Source organism: Phacochoerus africanus, chromosome 14, assembly GCF_016906955.1.
Source record: "Phacochoerus africanus isolate WHEZ1 chromosome 14, ROS_Pafr_v1, whole genome shotgun sequence".
In the NCBI taxonomy this organism is placed as follows: Eukaryota; Metazoa; Chordata; class Mammalia; order Artiodactyla; family Suidae; genus Phacochoerus; species Phacochoerus africanus.
In genome coordinates, this window is record NC_062557.1 from 19,919,315 (window position 1) to 19,932,847 (window position 13,533).

General features: G+C 50.2%; 2 protein-coding genes across 6 annotated transcripts in view; both read right to left on the bottom strand.

The window, feature by feature from the left end:
• Positions 1-1,082: 1,082 nt before the first annotated feature.
• On the bottom strand, positions 1,083-8,667 carry TMEM106A (transmembrane protein 106A). Its single transcript, XM_047758104.1, has 9 exons — positions 8,580-8,667; positions 8,151-8,280; positions 6,864-7,090; positions 6,270-6,333; positions 4,332-4,485; positions 3,706-3,846; positions 3,553-3,596; positions 2,978-3,031; positions 1,083-2,628 (listed from the first exon to the last, which is right to left on the bottom strand). The coding sequence occupies exons 3-9, from the start codon at positions 7,069-7,071 to the stop codon at positions 2,508-2,510; spliced, it is 786 nt and encodes a 261-aa protein (XP_047614060.1). The 5' UTR covers positions 7,072-7,090; positions 8,151-8,280; positions 8,580-8,667; the 3' UTR covers positions 1,083-2,507.
• Positions 8,668-8,833: 166 nt separating this feature from the next.
• The window catches only part of NBR1 (NBR1 autophagy cargo receptor), a 32,198-nt gene continuing 27,498 nt past the window's right edge, over positions 8,834-13,533 (bottom strand). For all 5 annotated transcript variants that reach the window (XM_047759204.1, XM_047759206.1, XM_047759205.1 and 2 more), the window contains 2 exons: positions 12,999-13,107; positions 8,834-10,619 (listed from right to left, as the gene is read on the bottom strand). In XM_047759204.1, coding sequence (XP_047615160.1) covers positions 10,446-10,619; positions 12,999-13,107 — 283 coding nt within the window. In that variant the 3' untranslated portion in view covers positions 8,834-10,445. The remainder of the gene's footprint in view (positions 10,620-12,998; positions 13,108-13,533) is intronic.

The following is a 13,533-nucleotide window of genomic DNA, read 5'->3' on the forward strand; positions in this document are numbered from 1 at the left end:
CAGCAGTGGTGATTCAGAGATAGATCCCAAGACCCCAGTGGCCATCAGGAAAAATCCGATGAGCAAGCCCACCTTCTCACCCCCCAGCTACATCTCCACTCCAAGAGCTAACCTTTCCCGATCCACTCTGGCAGAGGAGGCTAGCTGGGAATAAAGTGTAATCTCTTCCTGCAAAGATCAAGAGACTGGTGGGGCTCTGTGAGACTGGAGAGGGAGGGGGCAGGAAGACCCATGAAGGGGCTGGAGAGTGTTTGAGAAGACAGTAGAAGGCAGTTCCATGCTTCTCTAGGCAAAGCCAGTGGGAGAACTTGGCCTTGGGGCCCCCAACTCTACGGCTCTACCACTGGCCCTTATTTAGCAATGATAAGTCTGTTGAGGGCTCAGGTTCATGACTCTCACTGGGGCCATCAGTCCCCCCCCCCCCGCCCCCCGCCCGGCTGATGCTTACTGGGATACAGTTGCGGGAGGAGGGGTGGCATTATGCCACAGCAGACCTGGGGCAGCATTAGGAAGAAGTGGCAGGCAGGGACCTCCCCCAAGTCCAGTGTGCTATTAAATGGATGTTCCAGGGATGGAGAGAGGAAAGGGGGGGCTGTAGCCTCAAGCACAGAACACCTGGTCTTGGGAAGAGAGGGCCTTAACCCTCCAAATCCACAGGCCTCTTCCTCCCTGGGTTTCAATCTTTCCATGTAGCAGAGAGAGACAAGAAGCTCCAAAGGCCCCAGGCATCCCACTCACCACTTCCTAAAACTGACGCCTGGGGTTCCCCATCCCTGCCCCCTCTTCGGCCCTTGACTGGTGAGGGGGATGCTTGCGGTCTTTCATTACAGCATTGTCTTTGGGTCAGACTGAAGGTGCCCCTCAGTGCCTTGATTCCTGAGAGGAGCTGGGGGGAGGAGGAGGACAGAACAAGGTCATTAAAGTTGGAAGGAACCTCAGAGATACACAACGTGAGAAAGGGAGACAGCAAGCTCCTGAGAGCAAGCTCAGAAGCCAGGGAAGCAGGGCCTGTTACCAAGGGGCTCAGGCTGTGAGTTGGGGAGGGTCCATCAGCTCCCTTCCCACTCACAGGAGACTTGTTCTTTTTTTTTTTAAATATCATTAAGTGTAGTTTATTGAATACAATATGAATTCTTTCCATGTGGTGAAATGGCAGAGGCTCCAGCCTGGTCTTCGTGGACTCCTGTTGCTCTTGCCCCATTTATGAGAGCAGACGGACAGTACCAACTGCTTCCTTCCCCTCATTCCCCTGGCCGGCTAATCACCAGGTTCTGTCACCACTTCCCCTCCTTCCTACTTCAAAAGTCAGCTTTCCCTGCCACCTAAGGTCATCTCTCAGCCTGTCTGAGTGACAGAAACCACAGCCACCTTGAGTGAGCAAACAGCATTCCTGCTCAACTAAAGAGTAGGAGCCTGGTGGGAACCTGGGGGCTACCTGAGGCTTAGCTTCACCTGAGGGGCAGCAAAGAGGAGAGGGTCCAGGCAGTCCCTACTGATATGCAGCTCCATACTGTCCCTGCCTGAAGGAGAGCAGACACCTGGGTGGCCTGGGACTGAGCTGGGGGTGCAGCGAAGCCAAGCAGTTTTGCTTCACCTCTGGAGGCTTTCAAGGGCAGAGCATCTGGGCCCACGGTTTGACCTGCCTTTGCTCATTCACAGGGGCTCAGGGTTATGGCCTCCTTCAATAAATACCTTTGAAAATGACTCTGGCTTTGCCTCTGTTTTTCCTGTGTAGGCCCAGGGGGTGCCAGGTGCCTCCCTCCCCTCCTACTTTGGTTCCTGCTGTGAAAAAATGAATACAATTGTTTTATGGAGAGGAGAAGCTTTAGCTGGAGAACAGCTCTTGTCTTTCTAGGAACCCAGGAAGGATGCAGAGCCGAAGGGTGTTGACCCATCTTGCTGTCAGATGGGTGGGGGACAAGCTGCCAGCAAAGACGTGGGCCATCACCATCACCTTGTCACGTGACCAAAGCAGGGCGGCATAGGAACGTATCTATGGTTCCTTAACAGGCCCTGGGGACAGCATGGCTGTCCCCCAAGTCATCTCCCCATGACTGAGTGGAGCACTTGAAAAGCACCCATGTAGTAAAAGCCAGAAAAAGAAAGCTTTCTTCACATTCAGGCAGGAGGAAGGCCAGCCCCAGAGGAGCTGGGCAACCAAGGTGCTCAGCAGAGAAAGGGTGAGTGCCACTCCATGCCTCTAAGGCAGCTCTGAGGAAACATCAGGTCAGACTTTCCTTATGACAGATCAAGGGCAATATCTGGTGCCGGCCTCTAGAAGAACCAGGTTTCTGTTCCTATGGAAATCAGAGGGTGTGTGTGTGTGTGTGTGTGTGTATGACGTTAACTTCCATAGAAAGCTCCCTGTGCTGAGAGTGTATGGGGGAGGGGGTGATAAAACAGGGCTTTTCCTCTGGCAAGGTCACTATCATCCTACTGCAGCCATGGAGCTGTGGGAGATACAGACCAGGCCGGCAGGTGCCTGGAGCTTGAGGACAGCAGACAGGTCACGGTAGGTGAGGGACCAGCAAGCGAGGCACAGACGTGTTTCCCCGGCAGTCCACATATTCATAGCTCTGGAAGACCAGCTGCTCTGAATGGCTCAGGTAGGAATAGGTCAGGGTGCCCCTGGAGAGGAAGCAGCCTTTGGTGCTGGGCCTGGGAGGAAGAGGAAAGCCCTGGCCCAGCTCTGCTCTGTGCGGAGGGCTCACTTCCTCAGGCACTCGGCCCTTCCTTCTGCCCCCAACCCCACCCCCCAAGTCACCTGGGGCAGTTGCCCCACCTGTGTTCTGGGCAGCTCTATGGCTGTCGCATCAGTAGTTCAGAAGCAAGGTGGGCCCTAGAGGAGGGGCTGGACCTGCTGTTGCCAAGAGCCAACAGAGATTCATGGGGTCAGCTTGGATGATTCTCCTCCCAACGAGGGGGAGCTGGAGTCAGGAGTGGGAGATGGGTTACCAGGGCGCTAAGCCCTACTTACTGGATGTGCAAAAGCACATGGTGGACTTTGATTTTCAGCCAAGTGCAGATTTTGCTGAGAGAGAAAGAGAAAGAGAGAACATGGGACTGAGTTTCACAGCGAGCAGCCTGTCAGCTCAGAGTAGACCTGCAGTCCCAGCCCCTCACCTCCTGGGCTCCCTTCCATCAGGGGCCCCAAGTGCCACTCCCGCTCCCTCTCCCTCTGCTTAAGGTGAGCACGTCACCCCTGCTGCCATCTCACTCCTCCCACCCCCACTGGCTTGGCTCAGGCACACGCTGGTCTCTCCCTTGATAGAAAAATAGGACATTCATCTTTCTCAGCATGTCTGGCTAAAGAGCTCAAGGTCATATATTTTAAGGATTAACCACATTCTAGCCTGGTTTTCATTCCAATCCAGGTCCAAACAGGCAGAGGCTGGGGACCCTGAACCCTTGCACATTGCAGCCTTGGCCACAGGAGTGTAGGCCAAATGCTGGCCACAGGTTTTGCTAAGCAATCAGGAAATCTGGTGGGGATTCAAAGCAGGTTTCCAGCCAGGAAAGAGGCGAAGAGAGAAGACATCAAGGGCTACTCACTATGTGTTTTCTTCCTGTATCCTGTTGGCTACTGCATAAAATATCTGTCAACCAAATGGGCATAAGGTTAGCCACCAACTCCAGCGGCCACCTTCCTACCACCACCTGCATCCACACACCTGTGGACAGGGCTGGCCAGGGAGAGGGAGTCACCTGTTCACTGGCCAAAGGGCCGATGTGGAGGAGGAGGCTGTCGGAGACCTGCCCCACCACGAGGGACAGGTGCAGAACCTCGACAGTCAGCTGAGTCACAGTGATGGGGTAGTAGTTGTTATTGGAGATGTTCAAGATATTCTGGGGAGGGAGATGGGGAAAGGGAGGAGTGAGGATAGCCACCCTTGGAAAGAAGAAGCCAGTTTCAAAACCCCCATCCTGATTGAGCCCCACCCCCCAACACGGGCCTCAGCTGCTGAGGCCCCAGTGCTGGGAGCCCCTTGGAAGGGCTCTTAATGGCAAGGGGTCCCCTGGCTCAAAATCCAGTCTCACCCTGCAAGGCCCTCTCGTTCAGTCTCCCCGGCCCCCCGCAGGGCGTCAGGCACACCACCCCCGCTGCACCCTGTGATTTATTGCTCCGGACTTGATTCTGGCCCCTCACAGTCCCAATCCTATACCACGTGGGGGCTCATGATTACTCCTGCTGCTCCCCAGGCTTCTGACACCCTCTGGGCGCCATAAGACCCCTGGCTCCCCATGCCCAGGGTCACAACACTGGACGTGGGCCACCAAGAAGTGTTGCCAGAAAGGTGGGGTGGAGCCCAGGGGCACAGGCACCCACTCACTGTTATGTTGAGACAGATATCAGCCTCCTCAAAGGCCACGGTGGAGGAGTTGAGGCCTGCAGGCTGCATGGCGATAGTCCGGGGAAACAGGAAAAAGGCGATGAGGGAGGAGGTCACCAGGCAGATGAATACTGCCAGGAACACGGACAGCTTCCTGTGGGAAAGCAGGACCCGGGGGAGGGGGTGAGAAGTCTGGTCACCAAGGAAACTTGGGCTGGGGGCCTTCAGACACTCTTTTCTCTTTCTTGAGAGAAGAGTCTTGTCTAAGGATGTCCCCCTCACAACTGCGTCCTCAGCTCCCCAGATGTGGAGGACCAGCCTAGGCTCAGATGTGGCCAAGAGTGGGTAGAAGCACACGACTGAGAGGCCAGCAGCCTGGCTTCCATGCCCAGCTCTAGGTACCCACTTAGCCCAGTAACTGTGAAGAGCCTACTGGACCTCCCTAAGCCTCAGTTTCCTTGTCTATAAAGTGGAGATAACTGTACCTACCTCATACAATCTCTTATAGGCTGATGCATGAAAAGGCACTAATCTCTGGTCCTGGAACACAGCAAAGGCTCAGCCAATGCTAGCTATTATCAGTGGAAGAAGTCCACAGGAATTTTGAGAGTTCTGAATTTTATTTTTGCTTTTTAGGGCCGTGCCTGCGACATATGGAGGTTCCCAGGCTAGGGGTCGAATCGGAGCCGCAGCTGCCAGCTTACGCCACAGGCCACAGCAACGCAGGATCTGAGCTATGTCTGCGACCTACACCACAGCTTATGGCAATGCCAGATCCTTAATCCACTGAGCGAGGCCAGGGATGGAACCCACGACTTCATGTTTCCTAGTCGGATTCGTTTCCACTGTGCCATGACAGGAACTCCTGTGTCGGGTTCCTAACCTGCTAAGCCACAGCAGGAACTCCTGCCCATCTAATTCAAAATTGAGGGAGTTCCAGCTGTAGCTCGTATTTGACTCCTAACCTGAGAACTTCATATGATGCAGGTGTGGCCCTAAAACAAAAACAAAAACAATTGAGATTTGTATTAAGGAGAGAGCACCTTGTTAGCATCTTATAAGGGGCACTGCCAGATTCAGATTCTGGTGCAGTGGTGGGGGAAGGATGGGTGGTGGCTCCCAGACAGAAGCTGAGGACCCTGGGAGGAAGTTTCAGGGATCCACGTCAAAAGACCCAGATGACAAATGAGGTCATGGGCCCCCAGTGACACTCAGGGCTGCTTCTGAAATTCTGAAGTGTCCCAGAACAGGGAAGAGAACAAGCAGGTCTGAATTGCCATTGCAAAGGAAGTTCCTAGGAAAAATCGCTTCCTCAAACCCACTGTAGCCAGAGCCACTCCATTTGTCCTGGAAGGACTTGCAGAGCCAAGAGGTCCCCTCTGTCTTCAAAAGGGAGCCATGCTTCTTGGAAGCAGTGAGGCTCAGGGAAAGAATACCAAGTGGCTCAGGTGGCATCTACTATGCCCAGGCTTCTAAAACTAGGAAAATCCTTGGAAACAGGGAGTTAAGACATCTGAGTTTAGCGAGATTCAGGATTTCTTTTCTATTTTTTTTTTTTTTCCGGTCTTTCTGCCTTTCCTAGGGCTGATTCCCATGGCATTTGGAGGTTCGCAGGCTAGGGGTCTAATCAGAGCTATAGCCACCGGCCTATGCCAGAGCCACAGCAACGCGGGAGATGAGCCACGTCTGCAACCTACACCACAGCTCAAGGCAACACTGGATTCTTGACCCACTGAGAGAGGCCAGGGATTGAACTTGCAACCTCATGGTTCCTAGTTGGATTCATTAACCACTGCGCCATGATGGGAACTCCGGCTCAGGATTTCTCGAGCGGAGCCAATGGAGAAAAATTGTGGGGATGGGGGAGAATGGGGGAGCCAAAAAGGAGCAGCCCCCAGGGGCAATGTGTGTGGAGCTGGGGCAGAAGGAGGGGCTTACGTGTGCCTGGGCTTCAGCCTCTGGTCCCCATAGGGGATGAGGGCCACCAGCTGCTTCTCTAGCTCTGTAGAGAGAAAGAGGGTGAGAGGAAGGGCCATGAAGTTTTCATGACAAATGTTTCTTGTGCCAGCCTACCAAAAGCAACCCTCCACCCCAGAGAGCAGGGTGAGAAGCATGTCGCCTCTGCCTCAGGGCAGGACTGGGGGCACTGGTCTGCTGGCAGCTCAGCTTTGCTACCTCTAGAATGGAGGTGAGATTTTCATTAACAGGTGGGAAGAATTTCTGCAAGTCACTACAAATCAAAGAAGCCCTGTTTCTTTGGCGAGATCATTTGTAACTTCCTGAATCCTAAGGCAGTGTTGCTAAAGGACCAGAGAGGCTGGAAATTGACTGGGATTGGGCCAAGGTTGGGGCGGGGGCCCTCAGCAAGTCCAGGAAGGGTTGGCAACTTCCTGGCTAGCCTGAAACTGGGGGACTAGAAGCCAAGAGACCCAACCCCATTAAAGGAGACTCAGAGGAGCCTGGCTCTGGTCAGCTGGCTGCGAAGAGCTTTTCCTGGATCCCAGGCTACTTTCAGAGCTTTGGGCCACTCACCTCGAGGGATCTCCCCACTGCCCTGGCATGTGGGACAAAGAACAAAGCTGGCACCAGTGGCCCTTTCACAAGGCACACAGGAACAAAAAACCTTGCTGCTGTTGGTGCTGGAGTAGCTGGCCGACTTGCTGCCGATGGTTGGGTCAGGGGGCAAGATGGACTTGTTCTCATCCTTCTGAGAGCCCAGCTGGGAGAATGTCTCGCCCATTGTTCAGAGGGATTCCTCACTGATGAGAAAAGAACAACGACGTTCAGTTAGCACTGATGTTGGTGTGACTCTGGTATTAGGTTCTTGAGATTGGCAAGGAGCCCCATGGCAATTTCAGCAAACTCAAGCCTAAGGGAGCGAGGGTATAGAGAGCCGAACAGTAAGCACAGCTCTTGGATCAGGAATCTCAATGCACTGCAACTCCTTTCTTTTTTTTTTGTCTTTTTGCCATTTCTTGGGCCGCTCCTGTGGCATATGGAGGTTCCCAGGCTAGGGGTTGAATCGGAGCTGTAGCCACCAGCCTACGCCAGAGCCACAGCAACGCGGGATCTGAGCTGCGTCTGCAACCTACACCACAGTTCAAGGCAACACCAGATCCTTCACCCACTGAGCAAGGCCAGGTATCGAACCCACAACCTCATGGTTCTTAGTTGGATTTGTTAACCACTGAGCCACGATGGGAATTCCAACTCCTTTCATTTTTGTAGGAGAATTCAATCTGCCTACAAAAGAGGGAAAAGCAGAGCAGAAGTTATTTCACTTTAAGGGACTTTCATAAGTGAAAGGCAAAGTGCTTATTTTGTTCTGGGAAAGTTGCTGAGCTGTCATTCACTTCAAGGGAAGGAAGTTAGGGCTGGGCGGCAGCAGCCAGGACAGTCCCTCCATCCCCTGTGACAAGATGACTTTGAAGAGGTCTCTAGAGCACCTGGGCAGAAATGCCTGATGTTTCCTAGCCTGGGTTTGAAAGAAAAGCTTCCTTCCATTCCCGAGCCTGGGCAGGCGCTGGCTTAATAGGAAGGTGGGGATTCTTTGAAATAAGAGAAACGGGGCTAGACTGGTCACAGGTGTAGGTGAAAACCCTAAAATGGTCCTGGGAGGGAACATAAACCTCTTCCACTTTATTTTCTGAGGTGGGGTGGGACAGATTGTAGGAGGGTGGGTGATAGTGATGTCAGGGTCAGTCCTTCACTAGGAAGGGTCAAGACTAAAACCAGATTCTTCCCAAAAGACTGGCAGCAGATGAGTGAGCAAGCTGAGCTGCACTCAGACTTTCCAGGCTAAAAGAAACGGTGCCTCACCTGGTTTAGGTCAGAGATCCCCGGCTCATCTCAGCTGCAAGAGAGTGAGACTTCTGCAGTGCCTCTTTGGGGAGGAGGGCCTGTAGGATAGGGTGGCTCCAGGGGCCACTGGCCTCTTTCCAGCAGAGTCCTGGGGGAGCAAATGAGCCGCACTGGAGGAGGTGGAGAGCAGCGACCCTGGCCTTCTCAGGGGGTCCAGCTGCTTCACGCCCTACTCTGGGGCTCCGTCGTGGGCCGGGCGATGGGAAGGGGCTGAGACTGGGATTTCGGAGGAGGAGGATTTAAAGTCCCACCCACCCTCTGAGAGGCCGTTAGTAGAGCCTGGTACCCGCGTGTGCCTGTGTGCTGGGCTAGGAGGAGGCACACAAGGGGCCTGGCCCGTTGCCTCCCGAAGGGAAAGAAGGGAAGGAGGGTCCCGGAATGCCTTACCCCCGTGCGACGGCAGCGACACAAACGGCTGCAAAGTGGAATCGAAAGTGCGGGAACCGGGGGCTGGCCGCAAGCTTTGACTCGCAAAACCTTGAGAAGCCCCGCCCCCGCTCCTCCGAGCCGCCCCCCCCGGCCCCCCCCCCTCCCTCCCAGGGCCTTTCCCGTCCCAACACAGCAGCCAGAGAATTTCTCAGCTCTTCAAAGGCTAAGCGAGGTCCCGGTTGCTGCTTCCGCAAGGACCAGCCAGTCCAGGAAAGAGTTTCAAAGAACCTTTATTTCACCATTCTTTAACCAGTTACGCACAAATACAATGAGACAGACGACTGGACCCCAGGGCCGTCACGGACCCCTACAGTATGACTCAGATGGTCAAGACAGGTCCCATCCCAAATTAACCCGCCCGCTTCACACCCTGCCCTCGCTCTGCCAGAAGCCGTAAACGGTTTAAATAATAAACAGCCTGGTTGGCTTGCAGTCTGAATCCTGGCTTACTTAATAGCATTCAAGCCTTATACTGTAAATAAACATTATGGCTAATGATTAACTTAAACCACCATTCATTATAATACCAACCAGGTTAAATAATACTATTTTTTTTTTTTTTAACTATCCTCCTTCCTTCCGCTGGGGGTCAGGTTCTTCTTTTTCTGCAAGTAACTTTAATGAATAAAATATTTAGTGTATTTTACCGCTTTACCAACTGTACCCAAGGCCCTCTTCTGTAAACAGAGTGAGGATCTGGACCCCTTTTAGTAAACAAGCTCCTTCCCACTCACTTACCCTGGGATTAAGCCAAAACTTTTTTTAGCAAGCTTGCCCCCATCCAAGTTTTGTGAAACACCAGCCTCTTTTTCCTCTTCTAGGCACTCTGGGGCTAGATAACTTTGAACAGATTTCAAACATTCAAGAAACCTTCAGGACTTCCTAGGCCTCACACATACTCATTTGCCTGCCCCTGAACTTCACTGAGAATCACACAGGAGCCTGCCTTTCACTTCTCATGTATCTTTCACCCCCACCCGCCCCTACTGTAAGTAAGACCTGCCCCCTGACATAAAAGGTAACTGTTGAATTTACTCTTCCGTTTAATAGAGGAGTTTTTTCTTTTATAGGATTAGCAAAATATTTCACACTACCTAATTTTTTTCCCTTAAATAAAATAAAATGTATGCAAAATTACTACAATAGACACTGCTCAACAGGTGCTGGTGGGTTAATTAGCATACTCCTCCCTCCTGTCACTGAAGAGACCCAGAAGGTGGATATTCTTAAATGCCATCAGTGGGGTCTTTAAAAAACAGTGCCAGTTACTAAGGCTTTCAGGGAAATGACTTTCTCCTTGAGAAGGGAAGAGTAACAAAATTCCTATCACACTCTGGGTGTCATTTTAATACCACCTAGCTATGAGGCTTGGGATAGGTTTGAGAGACTATGAGAATAATTCTTGAAAACAACTTCCAAGGTTAATTTCTTTTAAAAACTGACAACAGATATCCTCATAAAAACATCCACCTTAAGCAAAGAAAAATACTCAACTTCAATACAAGCAGAAAGAAAAATGGTTCTATAGGAAGTTTAAGTTATACTCTTCAGTGTGCTAAAACGGAGAAAGGAGTTTTATCCAAATCAACTGAAAAACGCTCTTCATACAATTCATCCAATGTCTAAAGTGAAACTTTAAGTTCTGGTCTTTTGATTTGCTCCAAAAAAATACTGCAGTGCAGGTTTTGTCTTGATAGTTCAATGATGGGCTCTATGTAGATTCATTAGATTAAAAATAAGCAAGGGCCTCTCCCCTACACCCCAACAACAGAATAAAGATCATCTCTGAGCAGCAGGCAAAGTAATTTAATACAAGGTCACTCCTCAGTAGCGGTGGCTGTACCAGTCGTTGTTGTTGACCTGAAGGAGTTCTGTCACAACCTGTAGGATGTTGTAGTTGTGTTTCTTCAGCAGCCTTAGGTTCAGCTGCCTGTCACAGAATCCCATTTCAAAGAGATGGGCCATCAGGGCTGCTGTCTGATCTTCAGAAACTATTGGCTGTGTAGAGTCAAGAAAAGCAGAACAACATTTTCTGTATAATTTGCGTTTATCTTATAAATTCTTATTATCTTAAGTCACACTGATCTTTCCAGAGGTGTTCAAAATACTAGGTAATTAGGTACAAGGCTATGGCACTTCTGTTCACCCGATGATAACGGGATTTCCGAGGGGATGGGAAGAACTGGGAAGTACCCAAAGTACCCCAAACTAGGCGACTAATGGACTGCCCTTTGAACGAGGCCAGATAAAGGAAAAGATGCAAACAAACTCTGGAAAAACCTGTGAAGAAAAAGGTCATCATCATGATGGGGCGAGCAGAAGCAAGAGAAGAGACTGTTCCTGGAAGAAAAGGGTGGGCGATTTAGTCAGATATGCAGAGGAGCTGGACAAAAAACTGTGGGAAACTATATCCTGGGCACCTTCTTGGCTTTTTTTTTCTTTTAAATAATAGAATATTTATTCACCTCCTTCTTTGGGCCAAGCCCTGTGGTGAACACATAGTCTTCTTTAATCCTCCTAACACTTAAAACACCCTCTTACCGTTTACTTACCAACTGTGTTGAGCACCAATTTTCTTAATGAAAATGAAGACACAGAATACTTAATTTTGCAGGGTTGTTGAGCGCATGAAGAAGAGAAAGTATGCCAATGTGCCGAGCACCGTCTCTGGTACTGCCCTCTTCCACTGTTCCCTTCTTCCCTCTTACTTCAGAATAAATTATCCATCTTCCTTTCCAAGTTAATCCTTCCACATGCACTTTCTTTTTTGTCTTTTTAGGGCCGCACCCACGACATATGGAAGTTCCCAGGCTAGGGGTCAAATCAGAGATGTAGCTGCTGGCCTGGTTGCTGCACAGCAATAGCAACCCAGGACCGGAGCCACGACTGTGACCTACACCACAGCTCATGGCAATGCTGGATCCTTAACTCACTGAGTGAGGCCAGGGACTGAACCCACGTCCTCATGGATACTAGTTGGGTTCGTTACCACTGAGCCACAAAGGGAACTCCTTCCACATGTACTTTGCTTTGTATCTCATTACCTCCCACTACCTCAGAAATATTTTTCTATTGATTATTCATAAATACTAATGTTCTATTAATTATTCCTACCTCATTCTGATTATTAACCTTCTTTGCTACTGACTGGCTCACGCATCTTTAAAAAACAGTCTCCCTCTGCCTCACATGTCTCAGTGTTCGCTCTCTTTTTCCCTTCATACAGTCCAGCTATTTAAAAGTGAGACAGACTTGAAGATCCTGTTGTGGCTCAGTGGTTAGCGAATCTGACTAGCATCCATGAGGATGGGGGTTCGATCCCTGGCCTCGCTCAGTGGGTTAAGGATCTGGCGTTGCCATGAGCTGTGGTGTAGGTTGCAGATGCGGCTCGGATCCTGTGTTGCTGTGGCTGTAGGCCAGTGGCTACAGCTCCAATTGGACCCCTAGCCTGGGAACTTCCATATGCCACAAGTGCAGCCCTAAAAAGACAGAAAAATAAAAAAATAAAAGTGAGGCAGACTTGTACTCTCAAAGCCCTCTCTATCCCTTCACACTTCTCTGCAGGATCTCATGCTGCTGGCTATGTCCTCCTCATTAAAACTCCCTTCCCTAAGCTCCAGCACAGAACTCCCTCCTTCATTTTCCTCCTAAATCCCAGTCCTCTCTGCAGGGCCCTTCTTCCTTCCATGATCTTTAGAGGCTGCTTCTAGCTTTACCCATTCTTCCTGGAAAATCATATCTAATCACATGGCTCCTGCTATAACCTGTACACACATGACTTTATTTCCAGGCCAAACCTAAGCCAGAAACTTTTATCCCTGACTTCTTTCTAGCCACTTAATCATTTCCATCCCTTTATTTCTTTGACCTACACTTGGGATTCCCAAATGGATTTCTTTTTGGCTCCTCCAGCCTCTACACTATGGTGGAGTGGAGTGATCCTACTAAGGACAAATCTGGTCATGTTAATTACTTTTCTAAAACACTTCAGTGGCTTCCCACTGGCCTTAAAACATCAGGTCTTTTTTCTTTCCTCCTTTAAGTAATATAGCCAATGTCATGCAGCTGGAAGGTGGCAGAGTTGTGTGTTAACCAAAGATTAAACTTAGGAGTTCCCACTGGGGCGCAGGTCACAGCTGCGGCTCAGATTCCATCCCTGGCCTGGGGAACTTCCATATGCCATGGGTGTGGCAAAAGAAAATAAATACACTTTTTAAAATTTTAGCCATAATTTTGTGTGGCCAAAAAAACAAAACAAAACAAAACCTTAAAGCTCATGTTTTCTGTGATGCAACACTACTCTCTCCAACACAGAGAGATGCCATCGTTTTCCCTGGTGACTTGGATTTGGTTCAGGAAAATAAAACATACACTGACCTGTGCAGTGACTGGTGGCCCAGCAAACAAGGCCTTGTATGCGGAGGCAGCAACAGACAAAGCCCCCTTCACCAGTCCTCCAGCAATGCTGTTCCCATGGTGGTGGTGCCTGTGGAGAAAAACCAAATTATCTTCCTAAGGAAACACAAACCATTATCTTCCTATAAGATAATTTGGGCTCTAACCCTGGAAAGAAAAAATTTCCTTGAGGAAAAAAAATCAGATATAAAAAGATAATGTGGTTGTTTCTGTATCAGTATTACAGCTACAAATCTGGGTTTGATATAGGGCACAGCTCTACTGCTACTAGATATGGGCACTGCAGAAAACACAGCACTCCAGTTAGCATGCCAGCTTTCAGCCCCAGCTGAGAATTAATGTGGTCAATTAATGAGGTACTGACAGTCTGTCTGCTCAATTATCTCAGAGGAAACATCGCCCAAAAGAACATTGTAGGTAGGGAGGAGCCTGCCCTGACACTGCTCTGAGATGACTGGGAACAGAGACACAGGTTTGTCTATTAAAAAGTTACACA

Excerpts from the sequence above, each read along its gene's own strand:
- TMEM106A (XM_047758104.1), bottom strand. The coding sequence starts at position 7,071 with ATGGGCGAGACATTCTCCCAGCTGGGCTCTCAGAAGGATGAGAACAAG. Across the intron at positions 4,486-6,269 it reads AGGCTGAAGCCCAGGCACAC|GAAGCTGTCCGTGTTCCTGG; the intron begins GTAAGCCCCTCC and ends GCTTTCCCACAG. Across the intron at positions 3,847-4,331 it reads ATATCTGTCTCAACATAACA|AATATCTTGAACATCTCCAA; the intron begins GTGAGTGGGTGC and ends CTCCCTCCCCAG.